Genomic DNA, 14,192 nt, shown 5'->3' with positions numbered 1-14,192 from the left:
CACAGAGAAACAGCGTAAGCACTGGATTACGCTGCCAAGTGTTAGCCACCCCACAGCTGCTTTAGAGAGGACTCATGACTGCTGCCAAGTGTTAGCCACCCCACAGCTGCTTTAGAGAGGACTCATGACTGCTACTGATCACGGTGCCCAGCTTTCTTATTTGTCTATCAAGTTTTGTCCCTGTGAATTAAAGCACAATCTTCTAAAAGCAAGCATACCAGGTTTCTTGTAGGAGATCTTTTTGGGGCTGATCCCCATGGGCACGATTTCTTCAAATACACCAACACGCAATTCTGGAAAACAGTGAGCTCCTCCTTTGCTGGTCTAGCCAATGAGAAACAAAACAGAATACAGTCTTGCTGTCCCATCTCCAGGTATAAGACAAGTGCCAATATAAGAATGATGGTCTGTTTTGTAATAACGATAGTTGAAGTCTTAAAAAACCTCTAGTTAGGGCCCAGAACGTTCCAGATAATTCAACACTGATAAATACTTATGGCATATCTGCCATGTGCAGGAGTGTTAAGCTGAAAAGGTGTTTCTTTAGGTATAAGCATTTAATTGTAAAACTGCAACACTGCCGAGCAATTCTAACGTGATTATGCCCAGTTTTCATTCTTTTCCTATCACTGCCAGCATGAATGCTAGCAAGGCATTTCCCATCACCTTATCACTTATTATGACAAAGTATAAAGTCACTCAAACAAAGCAGTGAGAGCAACAACTTTATTCCCCTACATGGTGTGAAGTGTTAATCTTATAATTCCAGATTTACTAAAAACACAGTGATCTGCTGACCAGGCTGGTGGTCTCTCAAGTGAGTTAATATGTCCAAGATTTGAAGTCCCAGACTGCATGAGCTGTAACATCCTTATTTTATAAGAAGGGATACTGAGGTCTAGAGCACTAGCTGGTCCAAGATCACATGGAGACTCAATGGAAGCATGGGGATGAGCATTCTCCTTCTATTGTACTGTCTCGTAACCTAAAGGGAAAAGCGCATTTAAAGGGGAAAGGGGGCCAGGTGCGGTATCTCACGTCCACAATCTCAGCACTATGGGAGGCTGATGTGGGCGGACTGCTTGAACCCAAGAGTTCCAGACCATGGGAGGACCACCTGAGCCTGGGGAGGTCGAGGCTGCAGTGAGCCATGATCACGCCACTGCACTCCAGCCTAGGTGACAGAACAAGACCCTGTCAAAAAACAAAACAAAACAAAACAACTCCCCAAGCCCCCAAAAAATAAAGGGGAAAGGATACTTAACTTGGCACTGCTTATTTCTCTACTTTGAACTCTTCTTCAATAACATGCACAGAGGCAGAAGCAGATGGCTCTAGATCCATTTAATTTTCATTTTCTCTTACCTTAAAATCATCTTTACACAGGTCATCCTTAAACAATGGGAAGGAAAGCATGACTTCCACATAGAGTCTGGTAGCCAATTTGCTTCCACCAACTGTCCCATTGATTCCTTCTGTAGCAATTCGAATCTGAGACACAAGATGGTGAGAAAGAGAACAGACTGTTCTTAGCTTGGTTATCTTTCCAGGGAAGAACAACAGGCTCATGTGTGTCAATAAGTTTAACAGGAAAAGCAGACGCTGCTGAGGACACCAAAGTGTTACTGGACAAAGATATCTGTGTTTTTCTTTTTTAAACTTTTAAGTCCGGGGTACAAGTGCAGGTTTGCTCTGTAGTAAAATTGTGTCAGGGGGGTTTGTTGTGCAGATTATTTCACCATCCAGGTATCAAGCTTAGTACCCCTTAATTATGTTTCCTGATCTTCTCCCTCCTCCCACCCTCCACCCTCCAAAAGGCCCCAGTGTTTGTTGTTCCCCTCTATGTGTCCATGCGTTCTCATCATTTAACTCTCACTTATAAGTGAAAATATGTAGTATTTGGTTTTCTCTTCCTGCATTAGTTGGCTAAGGATAATGGCTTCCAGCTCCATCCATGTCCCTGAAAAGGACATGATCTTGTTCTTTTTTATAGCTGCATAGTATTCCCACATTTTCTTTATCCAGTACCACATTTTTTTTATCCAGTTTATCACTGATGGACATTTAGGGTGATTCCATGTCTTTGCTACTGCAAACACTGATGCAATGAACATATGCATACATGTGTCTTTATAACAGAACAATTTATATTCCTTTGGGTACATACCCAGTAATGTGATTGCTGCATCGAATGGTATTTCTGTCTTTAGGTCTTTTAGGAATGACCACACTGTCTTCCACAATGGTTGAGCTAATTTACACTCCCACCTATAGTGCATAAGCATTCCTTTTTCTCTACAACCTCACCAGCATGTTTTCACTTTTTAATAATAGTCATTCTGACTGGTGTGAGATGGATACCTGTTTTTTTTTTTTTTTTTGGAGACAGAGTCTCGCTCTGTTGCCCAGGCTGGAGTGTAGTGGCGTGATCTCGGCTCACTGCAAGCTCTGCCTCCTGGGTTCCCGCCATTCTCCTGCCTGGCCAACATGATGAAACACCGTCTCTACCAAAAATACAAAAATTTTTAGTAGAGTAGCTGGGACTACAGGCACCCACCACGCCTGGCTAATTTTTTTGTCTTTTTTTAGTAGAGATGGGGTTTCACTGTGTTAGCCAGGATGGTCTCGATCTCCTGACCTCGTGATCTGCCCACCTCGGCCTCCCAAAGTGCTGGGATTACAGGCGCGAGCCACCGCGCCTGGCCACCTGTTTGTTTTTTAAGACAGAGTCTTGCTCTGTTGCCCAGGCTGGAGTGCAGTGGCATAATCTTGGCTCACTGCAGCCTCCACGTCCTGGGTTCAAGTGATTATCCTACCTTGGCCTCCTGAGTAGCTGGGATTACAGGCATGCATCACCAAGCCCAGCTAATTTTTGTATTTTTAGTAGAGACAGGGTTTTGCCATGTTGGCCAGGCTGGTCTCAAACTCCTGGCCTCAAGTGATCTACCCGCCTTGGCCTCCCAAAGTGCCAAAGTGCTGGGATTATAGGCACAAGCCACCGTGCCCAGCTGGATACCTGTATTTTTCTAAAATGGCATAGCCTACAGTTCCGATGAGGTATTCTGTTTCATATGTGCTGAACACGAGAATGTGAATAAAACTCCTGGAAAGCCCCATTTGCTATGGAGCTATAATGGTCCAACAGCCAAAGAAGTGAATTCTGAGCTTAATCTAAATCCAAGTAGCTCAACAGAGTCCTCCACAGAGGTCAGCAGATCTAGGACCAAGATTAAGCTCTGCCACTCACTTGCATGTAGCTATGAGAAAGTTAATTGACTTCTCTGAACCTTAATTTCTTTATATGAGTAAAAAGGGAACTAAAGAGCACCAGAAATTAAAAGAATTGCTGAGGAGATACTACCAAAATCCTAAAGCACAGAGCACATCTGAGGGCAGAGGGCATACATCAGCATGTATCTCTGCATGGTGTTTGGAGGACAGCCCACCACTGCAAACCCATCCACTGGAATACAAGTTCCACATGGGTTTGTGTCTGTTTGCTCACCAGCATATCCCCTAGAACAGTGCCCACCACACAGTAGGCACTCAATACATATTTGTTGAATAAATGAATGTGTATTCGTATTTGGGGCTCTTTGGCATCTCAAGCCCCATATTCTCTTTGAAATGCTGCCCTGGTTAGGGGACATTAGAGCCTGGGGTAAGGCCCCAGCCTTAAGGGGCACTGCTCTGGGGGCCCTGCAGAGTTGGTTGTTTTCATACTACAAAATCCTGTGGATGAGTTTAAAGATGGATCATCTTTAAAGGGAACTGAGCTCTCTAAAGAAAAGTGCTAGCAAGCGCAGCACATGTGGCATCATGGCACCGTCTGGAAAAAGAGATGATTTAACTCAAGGTCCTATATTGTTCTAGTCATATAATACTGGTATCTACCAGTACTTGGTAATTTGAAAATTTTTAATGGCTGCCCTTTTTTAGGGTCCAGAGAAGACACATGAGTTGATGCCTCACTTGATCAACTCTTTAAGGTATGGATATAAAACAAGATTCATGGCACAAGCCAATGCCAACTCACTGGTAGTCGTATATAATTTTAAACTTCGAAAGTTAACATAAAAGACACAAACATATGCATGTGTGTAATGTAATCAGAGACTATTTTAGGAAAATAAAAGCCACTGATAACCCTACATACCTAGATGATCCTTACTAACATTTTGGTATACATAACCTTCCATGTTTATACACATACTTCTGGTTTTGTTATGAACATGCATTCATTCCTTCATTCTATCTTCTCCAAATATCTACTGAGGGTCTACTACATGCTAAGCTCTGTTCCAGCACTGAGAATACATCAATTAATTAAGACCAAAGTTCCTGTCCTCATGAAGCTTATGAATGAAGATTATACTTTCAGATACTAATCAATTCTTTGGAAAGCAGAAAGGGATAGAACGTGATGAGATCTGGAGAGGACTACTTCAGACTAGAGCTCTAAGGAGACAATATGTGAGCCGAGATCTGAAGTGGGGTATGCGCCATATAAAGGTGCGGGGGAAGAGCCCTCTAGAGAGGAAGGAAACAGCAAATGTCAGTACCCTGAGCCGATAAATGATCCTGGTAGGTTCTAGAAAATTAAGAAGCAACTTGGAATCACACCTCTATGTACAGTACTGTAAAATGTTTTCCAGAGTTCCATGACAAAGATTCCAGATCACATCCAGACTCCTTGAGAAACAGTGCTGCAGTTTAGTAAAGCCAGTTCTGGGCACGGGAGAGGGAAGCAGGAAGCCCATGACATCTCTGCTACACAGGCTACTGTCCCCACTACGAACTTAAAGTGGACTACATAGAAAAATAGAGCCCAATCAGTGTAAGAGTTAGAAAACCCACTCCAAAATAGTTTCTGACTACAGCAGGTAAGACGAAGTATGTACATCTAAGCACCTCGCTTTGGGTAGGCTAGTAGATTCTTTTCTAATTTATTTTAATCTCAGAACCCAAAGAAAAGACAAGTACATCTGCTCCCTACATAGCTAGGGCAGAGCATGCTCTAAACTCATGCACTAGACTTTGAACCCCCAGGATTCTCTAACAGAAATCCTTCAAAGCTCCTTAGTGAGGAAGGCCTTACATGAAAGAAATTGAGAACAATTAGCATTTATTCAGCACTTGCTATGAGACAGAAGCATTACATTATAATCCTGAAAGGCAGATATCATAATCCCCATTTTACAGAAAAGGAAACAAAAGCTAGAGAAATCAATTAACTTGCCCAAAGGTACAGGTGATAGCTGGTAAATCTGGGATTCAAAACCAGATGTTACTGGCTCCCAATCTTATCACTTTTCCTTTCTAAAGCCTTCAATGTACCCCTTCAAATTTTTTGAGGCAGTAAGGAATACACAGCAATAGGGTAGAGGCTTTTTTCCCATAATTTCACAACTGTCAAGTTCTTCTATTTCACTACTTAGGCACCGATATTCTGCCAAATCTCCAAACACAAAACTCTCATTAAACGGGCATGTATCCTTGACACCTAGGAATTTGTATCCGAGATCTAGGCAAGTACTGCCACCTTATGGGTAAGATCCCTCATTGCTAATTTAGCACTTGGGTTGGGCCAAGAATAATAATCTGCCTCTAAACCAAGAGGTTGTTTTCATACCTTGTACATTCAGGTTTACTGTGAGAGTATCCATCTTTCAGGGTGTGGAAGTTTTCTGAATAGGAATGGTGATGAATGTATTCATTCTACAAATAAATATTATTTATTTATTTACACCAGGAATTGTGCTAGGAATTAGGGATACAGTGGTTGAAAAAAATATAGCTTTTCGCTTTAGGAGCTTACAGACTATGGGAGGTCACAGATATTAAAATAAAAGTTACAAATGGACAAATACTATGAAAAATAATTACAAGATGCCATGAGAGAGTGCACTGGGAGAAATGAATTTCGATTGACAGGAAAGGTCTCTTTGAGGAAGTGTCGTGAAAATTGAGAACTAAGCTTGAGTAAAAGCCAGACTAAGCAACAGAGTGGGTGTAACAGAGCTCCCTGAAGATAGTTTGCTTGTAAAAAGGCCCAAGGACAGCAAAGAACTCGGTGGGTCCCAAAATACTGAAAGACCATGTTGCTGGAGTATAATGAGCAAAGAACAGTATCAGACGAGAGGAAAAAGTAAGAAGGGGCCAACTCACGCAGGAACCTAAGGGCATTTTTAAGGCACTGGTTTTCCTCCACATGAACTGGAAGTGGCAGCCACTGAAAGAGTTTGAGGAAGGAGTGATATGATTTTATTTACCTTTTAGGATCATTATGGCTGTGTGGAGAACGGATTAAGTGGCAGGCAGGGATGGCAAGTAATTTGAAAGCTACTGCATGGACTGGGTAAGAGAGGGTGGTGGCTTCGTCTAAAGTGATGACTGTGGAAGAGAGAAGGGAATGGAATTAAGGAATATTTGAAGAGGTGGAAATGGCAGGACTTGGTGATGAACTGAATGAGGTAAATGAAATCATTATCTATTAGAAAACATGGATGTGAAAAATATCACTGATTGATCAATTCAGACCTGGGCCATATGTTGGGAAAGATGAAACAAAGCAGCGCAGTGTCATAACCAAAGGAGGTTTCAGGGGGAAACTAGTTCACTTCCTTTTGATTTAAATTTTGAAAATCATATAAAAGACATAGACATATGCATATGTGTAATGTTATCAGAGAATATTTTAGGAAGATAAAAACCATCAATAACCCTACATGCCTAGATAATCCTTACTAACATCTTGGTACACACAACCTTCCATGCTTATACATGCACTTCTGGTTTTGTCATGAACATGCATTCATTCCTTCATTCTATCTTCTCCAAATATCTACTGAGGGTCTACTACATGCTAAGCTCTGTTTCAGCACTGAGAATACATCAATTAATTAATACCAAAATTCCTGTCCTCATGAAGCTTATAAATGAAAATTATACTTTCAGATACTAATCAATTCTTTGAAAAGCAGAAAGGGATAGAACGTGATGAGATCTGGAGAGGGCTACTTCAGACTGGAGCTCTAAGGAGACAATATGTGAGCCGAGATCTGTGTGCCATGTGAAGGTGCAAGGGAAGAGCACAATATGTGCGCCATGTGAAGGTGCAAGGGAAGAGCACTCTAGGAGAGGAAGCAAACAGCAAATGTCAGTACCCTGAGCTGGTACCTGACCCTGGCAGGTTCTAGAAAAATAAGAAGCAACTTGGAATCACACCTCTATGTTCTATAAAATGTTTTTCCAGTTAATATATCATGAACATTTCCCTATACCAGGCTTGGCAAATTATCCTTGCTTTTGCATATAGTTTTATTCAAACACAGCCATCCAATTCTTTTACATATTATCTATAGTTGCTCTCATGCTATAATAATACTGAATAGTTTTTTGTGCAAAACCTAAAATATCTACTATCTGGTTCTTCAAGAAAAAGTTTGCTGACTCCTGGTTTATGCTAGTAAATATTGTTATAAAACATGATGTTAATAGCTGCCTAATATTTTACTTAAATGCCCAGTAGAATTTCCTTAACTTCTAAGAACTCAAGAGTGAATCTTTTTTATAATGAGCACAGCATTTGCAATCCAAGGTTGGCAGGCAAGATGAACCCAGTGAAGGAAGGAATATAGGAGAAGGTGTTACCTTGCCTGTGAGGTGCAGGTGCTGACACAGAGCTGTTTGCCAGGCACAGATCCACTGGGGATCCTCCAGGTCACGGTAGCAGTAATAAAGGAGCACCTCCCCTTCTTCATTGCCCTGGCCACTATAAAATGAAAATCCGAGGCAAAGAGCATTTGAGTCGCTGACATAAGAAAGTCATAATTCATACAGTACACAAGGGAAGGCTAAGATGAAGACACTCATGCCTGCCTTTGCTCTGATTATTGTTCTCCTGAAACGAAAAGCAACTTCTTTTTATATTTGCTCTACAGAAGACAGTATCTGCACTGAACTTACTTTACAAAAAGTGAGTTTACTTTGATCCCTCATTTAATGGTCACATCCAAGAGACAGGTATCAGTAACTCCAATTCACAGAAAAGTTAGAAATTTGGTTCTATTTTGGCTTATCCTCTCACATAAGGCAGTATCTGTATGTATCATCATACAAAAAAGTTTCACTTCCATTTTTTCTTTTTTTTTTGAGACGGAGTCTCCCTCTGCCGCCCAGGCTGGAGTGCAGTGGCCGGATCTCAGCTCACTCCAAGCTCCGCCTCCTAGGTTTACGCCATTCTCCTGCCTCAGCCTCCCGAGTAGCTGGGACTACAGGCGCCCGCCACGTCGCCCGGCTAGTTTTTTGTATTTTTTTTTTTTTTAGTAGAGACGGGGTTTCACCGTGTTAGCCAGGATGGTCTCGATCTCCTGACCTCGTGATCCGCCCGTCTCAGCCTCCCAAAGTGCTGGGATTACAGGCTTGAGCCACCGCGCCTGGCCCCCATTTTTTCTTATAACCCTCTTTCTATGATGCAGGTTATTATTATCCCCATTTTACAGCTGAATAAATTAAGGCCAATTCCTCCCAAGTCAGACAGCCAGAAAGTGATAGTAAGGACTTAAACGCCAGTCTTCTGACACCAGATCTATACTCCTTCTACTGCACTGTGCTGTCATACTAACCAGCTGGGCAGGTCTTTCATCACTTCTGGGCCTTGGTTTCCTCGTATGTAAAATGAGAGAACGGAAATAAACTATATTTTCCAAAGTGTGTTACGAAGCTGTTCTATAAAAACATATTTGGAAACCCTACAGACAGCATCTCCCTACTTAAGAATCCCAGCAAAAGCCTCTTAAAGGCTCTGAGAAGTCTTGCAGTAACAACATTTTGACTGAGTGCTTTCCAAATTTGTCTTTAATACCCCTTTTTTCAATACCTTGTTAGCATCCTCTAGAACTAGTGTTCCACAGAACATATTTTAGGGAATGTTACAGTACAGGACAATTAAGGTACTATCCAGCTCTGGAGTCTGATTCTCTCATCAACAGCCTCATCATATTTCAGGACCTAATCTCCTCCATGCTTTCCATGCTCCTCCATGAAACCTTCTTGTCTATTTTAGACCCTATTTGCCTTTCTCTAAGTTCCTATAACAAATTATTCTCTGTACCATACAATTCAACTGATAATTATGTAACCTGTATCATCTGCTAATTATCTCATGTGTCTTTTTCTTTGTTTCTCTAACTACTAAGTAACTTCCCTGAAGTGTGTGGCCATATGAAATGGAAAGGCCATATCTGTATAGAACAGTGTAGTTCACAACTGCTCATACTATCACCATCCTATTATATAACTCATTCTGCAGTACTGGGAGATAGGCAAGGCAGGCATTATTATTCCAATTTTAGAGGTGAGGAAATGAAGGTACAGAAAGTTTTAGTGACAAGCTCAAATGTGACTTCTACTTAAATTTGCTTTCTTTCTGCTTTCCAATAAGCAAAAGAGAATGTGCTACTGAGTAGTAATTACAAAAATTTATCAAATTTGGACTACAGTTGACCCGTGAGTAACACAGGTTTGAACTGTGTGGGTCCACTTATTTGCAGATCTTTTTGTGCCTCTAGCACTCATGAGGCAACAAGACCAATCCCTCTTCCTCCTCAGTCTACTCAATATGAGGGTGATAAAGACCTTTATGATGAGCCACTTCCACTGAAAAAACAGTAAATATATATTACGATTTTCTTTTCCTTTTTTTTGTAGGGACAGGGTCTTGCTATGTTGCCCAGACTGGTCTTGAACTCCTGGCCTAATGTGATCTTCCTGCCTTGGCCCTCCACAGTGCTGGAATTATAGGCATGAGTCATTGCACCTGGCCTCTTATGATTTTCTTAATAACATTTTCTCTAGCTTACTTTAATACAGTACACAGTATATAATATACGTAATACAGAAAAATGTGTTCATTGACTGTTTACATTATTGGTAAGGCTTCAGTCAACAAGAGGCTATTAGTAAAGTTTTGGGGGAGTTAAAAGTTATATGTGAATTTTCAACTGCCCCTAATCCTTGGATTCCTGACCTCGCGTTGTTCAAGGGTCAACTGTATTTCTCTTTACTGAATAGTTCAAGAATTGCTTAAAGTCAGAAATTTGTCCTCTGGAATTCTGCAATATGACTTGGTGAGTTTTTCAGAGCCAGGATCTAAACATCTAATCCTATGATTCAGTTTTAAAAGTTAATATACTTCCTAAAACATATTCAGCTCAGAAAACTGTATTTGGCAATAAAAACCTGATATTGTTTGGCTGTGTCCCCACCCAAATCTCATCTTGAATTGTAACTCTCATAATTCCCACGTGTCACTGGAGGAATGCAGTGGGAGGTAATTGAATCATGGGGGTAGGTCTTTCCCATGCTGTTCTCAGTGAATACGTCTCATGAGAGTTGATGGTTTTAAAAATGGGAGTTTCCCTGTACAAGCTTTCTCTCTTTGCCTGCTGCCATCCATGTAAGATGTGACTTGCTCCTCCTTGCCTTTCACCATGATTGTGTGGCCTCCCCTGCCATGTGGAATTATAAGTCCATAAAACCTCTTTCTTTTGTAAATTGCCCAGTGTTGGGTATGTCTTTATCAGCAGCATGAAAATGAACTAATACAATAAATTGGTACTAGTAGAGTGGGGTGCTGCTGAAAAGATACCCAAAAAGGTGGAAGTGATTTTGGAACTAGGTAACAGGCAGAGGTTGGAACAGTTTGGAGGGCTCAGAAGAAGACGAGAAAATGTGGGAAAGTTTGGAACTCTCCAGAGACTTGTTGAATGGCTTTAACCAAAATGCTGATAATGATAAGGACAATGAACTTAAGGCTGAGGTGGTCTCAGATAGAGATGAGGAACTTCTTGGGAACTGGAGCAAAGATGACTCTTGTTATGTTTTAGCAAAGAGACTGGTGGCATTTTGCCCCACCCTAGAGATTTGGGGGAACTTTGAACTTGAGAGAGATGATTTAGGGTATCAGCAAAGCATTCAAAAGGTGACTTGGGTGCTGTTAAAGGCATTCAGTTTTATAAGGGAAGCAAAGCATGAAAGTGCAAAAAATTTGCAGTCTGACAATGCAGTAGAAAAGGAAATCCCATTTCTGAGGAGAAATTCAAACTGGCTACAGAAATTTGCATGAGTAATGTGGAGCCAAATGTGAATCCCCAAGACAACAGGGAAAATGTCTCCAGGGCATGTCAGAGGTTCTCATGACAGCCCCTCCTATCACATGCCTTGTTGCGGGAAGTCAGGGACCCCAAACGGAGGGACCGGCTGAAGCCATGGCAGAAGAACATAACTTGTGAAGATTTCATGGACATTTATTAGTTCTCCAAATTAATACTTTTATAATTTTTTACACCTGTCTTTACTGCAATCAGGAAACATAAATTGTGAAGATTTCACGGACATTTATCACTTCCCCAATCAATAATCTTATAATTTCCTATGCCTGTCTTTACTTTAATCTCTTAATCCCATCATCTTCATAAGCTGAGGATGTATGTTGCCTCAGGATCCTGTGATGATTGCATTAACTGCACAAACTGTTTGTAAAACATATGTGTTTGAACAATATGAAATCTGGGCACCCTGAAAAAGAACTGGATAATAGCAGGGCCGGGCAGAACAGAATCATATTTTTCTTATTGCAGAAAACGAGTAGGAGAAATATCGCTGAATTCTTTTCCCAGTAAGGAATAACCCTGGGAAGGGAATGCATTCCCGGGGGTGCCTACGTACAGCCGCTCTGCGGGGTGTCCCTCATACAGCTGAAGATAAGGGATGAAACACACCCTGGTCTCCTGCAGTGCCCCCAGGCTTGCTAGGATCAGGGAATTTCAGCTTGGCAAATTCTAGTCAGACCGGTTCTCTGCTCTTGAACCCTGTTTCCTGTTAAGATATTTATCAATGACAATGCGTGCACAGCAGGACATGAAACCTCATCAGTATTTCTAATTTCATCCTGGCCTTGTGATTTTGCTCTGCCCTTCTGCCCTTGTGACCTTTTATTGCCATTTGAAGCACGTGATCTCTGTGACCCAGTCCCTATTCGTACACCCCTCCCTTTTTGAAATTCCTAATAAAAACTTGCTGGTTTTGTGGCTCAGGTGGGCATCACGGAACCTGCTGACATGTGCTGTCACCCCTGGAGACTCAGCTGTAAAATTTCTCTCTTTTGTACTCTTTCTCTTTATTTCTCAGATCAGCCAACACTTAGGGAAAATAGAAAAAAAACTACGTTGAAATATTGGGGGCTGGTTCCCCTGATAATGCCTGAGTGTCTAGGAGGAAAATGGTTTCATGGGCTGAACCTGGGGTCAGTCTAGGGACTTGGTGCCCTGCATCCCAGCTGCTCTAGCTGTGGCTGATAGGGGCCAATGTAGAACTCAGGCCATGGTTCCATAGGGCGCAAGCCCCAAGCCTTGGCAGCTTCCAGGTGGTGTTGAGCCTGTGAGTGCACAGAAGTCAAGAATCAGGGTTTGGGAACCTCTGCCTAGATTTCAGAGGATGTATGGAAACACCTGGATGCCCAGGCAAAAGTTTGCTGCAGGGGCAGGGCCTTCATGGAGAACCTCTGCTAGGGCAGTGCGGAAGGGAAATGTGGGGTCAGAGCCCCAACACAGAGTTCCCCCTGAGGCACCACCTAGTGGAGCTATGAGAAGAGGGCCACGGTCCTCCAGATCCCAGAACGGCAGATCCATTGACAGCTTGTACCGTGCACCAAAAAGCTGCAGACACTCAACCCCAGCCTGTGAAAGCAGTCAGGAGGGAGGCTATGTCCTACAAAGCCACAGAAGCAGAGTTGCCCAATATCATGGGAACCGACCTCCTGCATAAGCATGACCCGGATGTGAGACATGGAGTCAAAGGAGATCATTTTGGAGCTTTAAAATTTGACTGCCCCGCTGGATTTAGGACTTGCATGGCGCCTGTGGCCCCTTTGTTTTGGCCAATTTCTCCCATTTGGAATGGCTGTACTTACTCATTGCCTGTGCCCCCATCGTATGTAGGAAGTAACTAACTTGCTTTTAACAGGCTCATAGGCGGAAGGGATTTGCTTTGTCTCAGATGAGACTTCAGACTGTGGACTTTTGAGTTAATGCTGAAATAAGACTTTAGAGACTGTTGGGAAGGCATAATTGGTTTTTAAATGTAAGGACATGATATTTGGGAGGGGCCAGGGGTAGAATGATATGGTTTGATTGCGCCCCCACCCAAATCTCATCTTAAATTGTAACTCTCACAATTCCCATGTGTCATGGGAGGACTCCAGTGGGAGGCAAGTGAATCATGGGGATGAGTCTTTCCTGTGCTGTTCTTGTGATAGTAAGTCTCACAAGATCTGATGGTTTTAAGAACAGGAGTTTCCCTGCACAAGCTCTCTCTCTTTGCCTGCTGCCATCTAGCTAAGATGTGACTTGCTCCTCCTTGCCTTCCACCATGATCGTCAGGTCTCCCCTGCCATGTGGAACTGTAAGTCCATTAAACCTCTTTCTTTTGTAAATTGCCCAGTCTTGGATATGCCTTTATCAGCAGTATGAAAACAGACTAATACAAAACCCTTTTTTAAGCTCTGACATTACACAGGGTAGAGGAATAATTAATGTCTCTGTGTCTTCCCACTTGTTTTTGAAAATAATGTAATTTTCTTTCTTTACCTCTCCTCCCTAGAGAACATATAGAATGGTCTCCAAGAAACACTGCAAACAGGCTGGATGCAGAGGCTCATGCCTGTAATCCCAGCACTTTGGGAGCCAAGGTGGGCAGATCACCTGAGGTCAGGAATTCAAGACTAGTCTGGCCAACATGGTGAAACCCTGTCTCTACTAAAAATACAAATTAGTTGGGTGTGGTGGTGCGTGCCTGTAATCCCAGCTACTCGGGAGGCTGAGGCAGGAGAATCACTTGAACCTGAGAGGCAGAGGTTGCAGTGAGCCAAGATCACACCACTGCACTCCAGCCTGGGTGACAGAGCAAGACTCTGTCTCAAAAAAAAAACAAAAAACAAAAAAAAAACACAAAACCTCGCAAACAATGTCAACTGACGGGGTATATGCTGTTGCACAGACTACGGTCTGTGGCTACATATAGTATGTATGTTATTGGCCTAACTTAGGCCTCTAGAATTCTGTGCCTTAAGGATCTAGCTGTTGCCAGTAGTTAAGGTCCTGACAGAATGGGTAAAGTGCAGGCTAGGTAAT

At 42.3% G+C, this 14,192-nt stretch overlaps 1 protein-coding gene across 1 annotated transcript in view; it reads right to left on the bottom strand.

Annotated features, from left to right (window-relative positions):
• Nucleotides 1–14,192, bottom strand: part of TSTD2 (thiosulfate sulfurtransferase like domain containing 2) — a 33,820-nt gene that overhangs the window by 10,105 nt on the left and 9,523 nt on the right. The window contains exons 4-6 of the mRNA XM_010357646.2: nucleotides 7,654–7,774; nucleotides 1,366–1,491; nucleotides 219–324 (exon numbers count right to left, since the gene is read on the bottom strand). Of these exons, the coding sequence (XP_010355948.1) occupies nucleotides 219–324; nucleotides 1,366–1,491; nucleotides 7,654–7,774 (353 nt within the window). The remainder of the gene's footprint in view (nucleotides 1–218; nucleotides 325–1,365; nucleotides 1,492–7,653; nucleotides 7,775–14,192) is intronic.

This window comes from Rhinopithecus roxellana, chromosome 16 (genome assembly GCF_007565055.1).
Source record: "Rhinopithecus roxellana isolate Shanxi Qingling chromosome 16, ASM756505v1, whole genome shotgun sequence".
Classification (NCBI taxonomy): domain Eukaryota; kingdom Metazoa; phylum Chordata; class Mammalia; order Primates; family Cercopithecidae; genus Rhinopithecus; species Rhinopithecus roxellana.
Note: the sequence above shows the minus strand (reverse complement) of the source record. Positions and strands in the feature narration are given on the sequence as shown.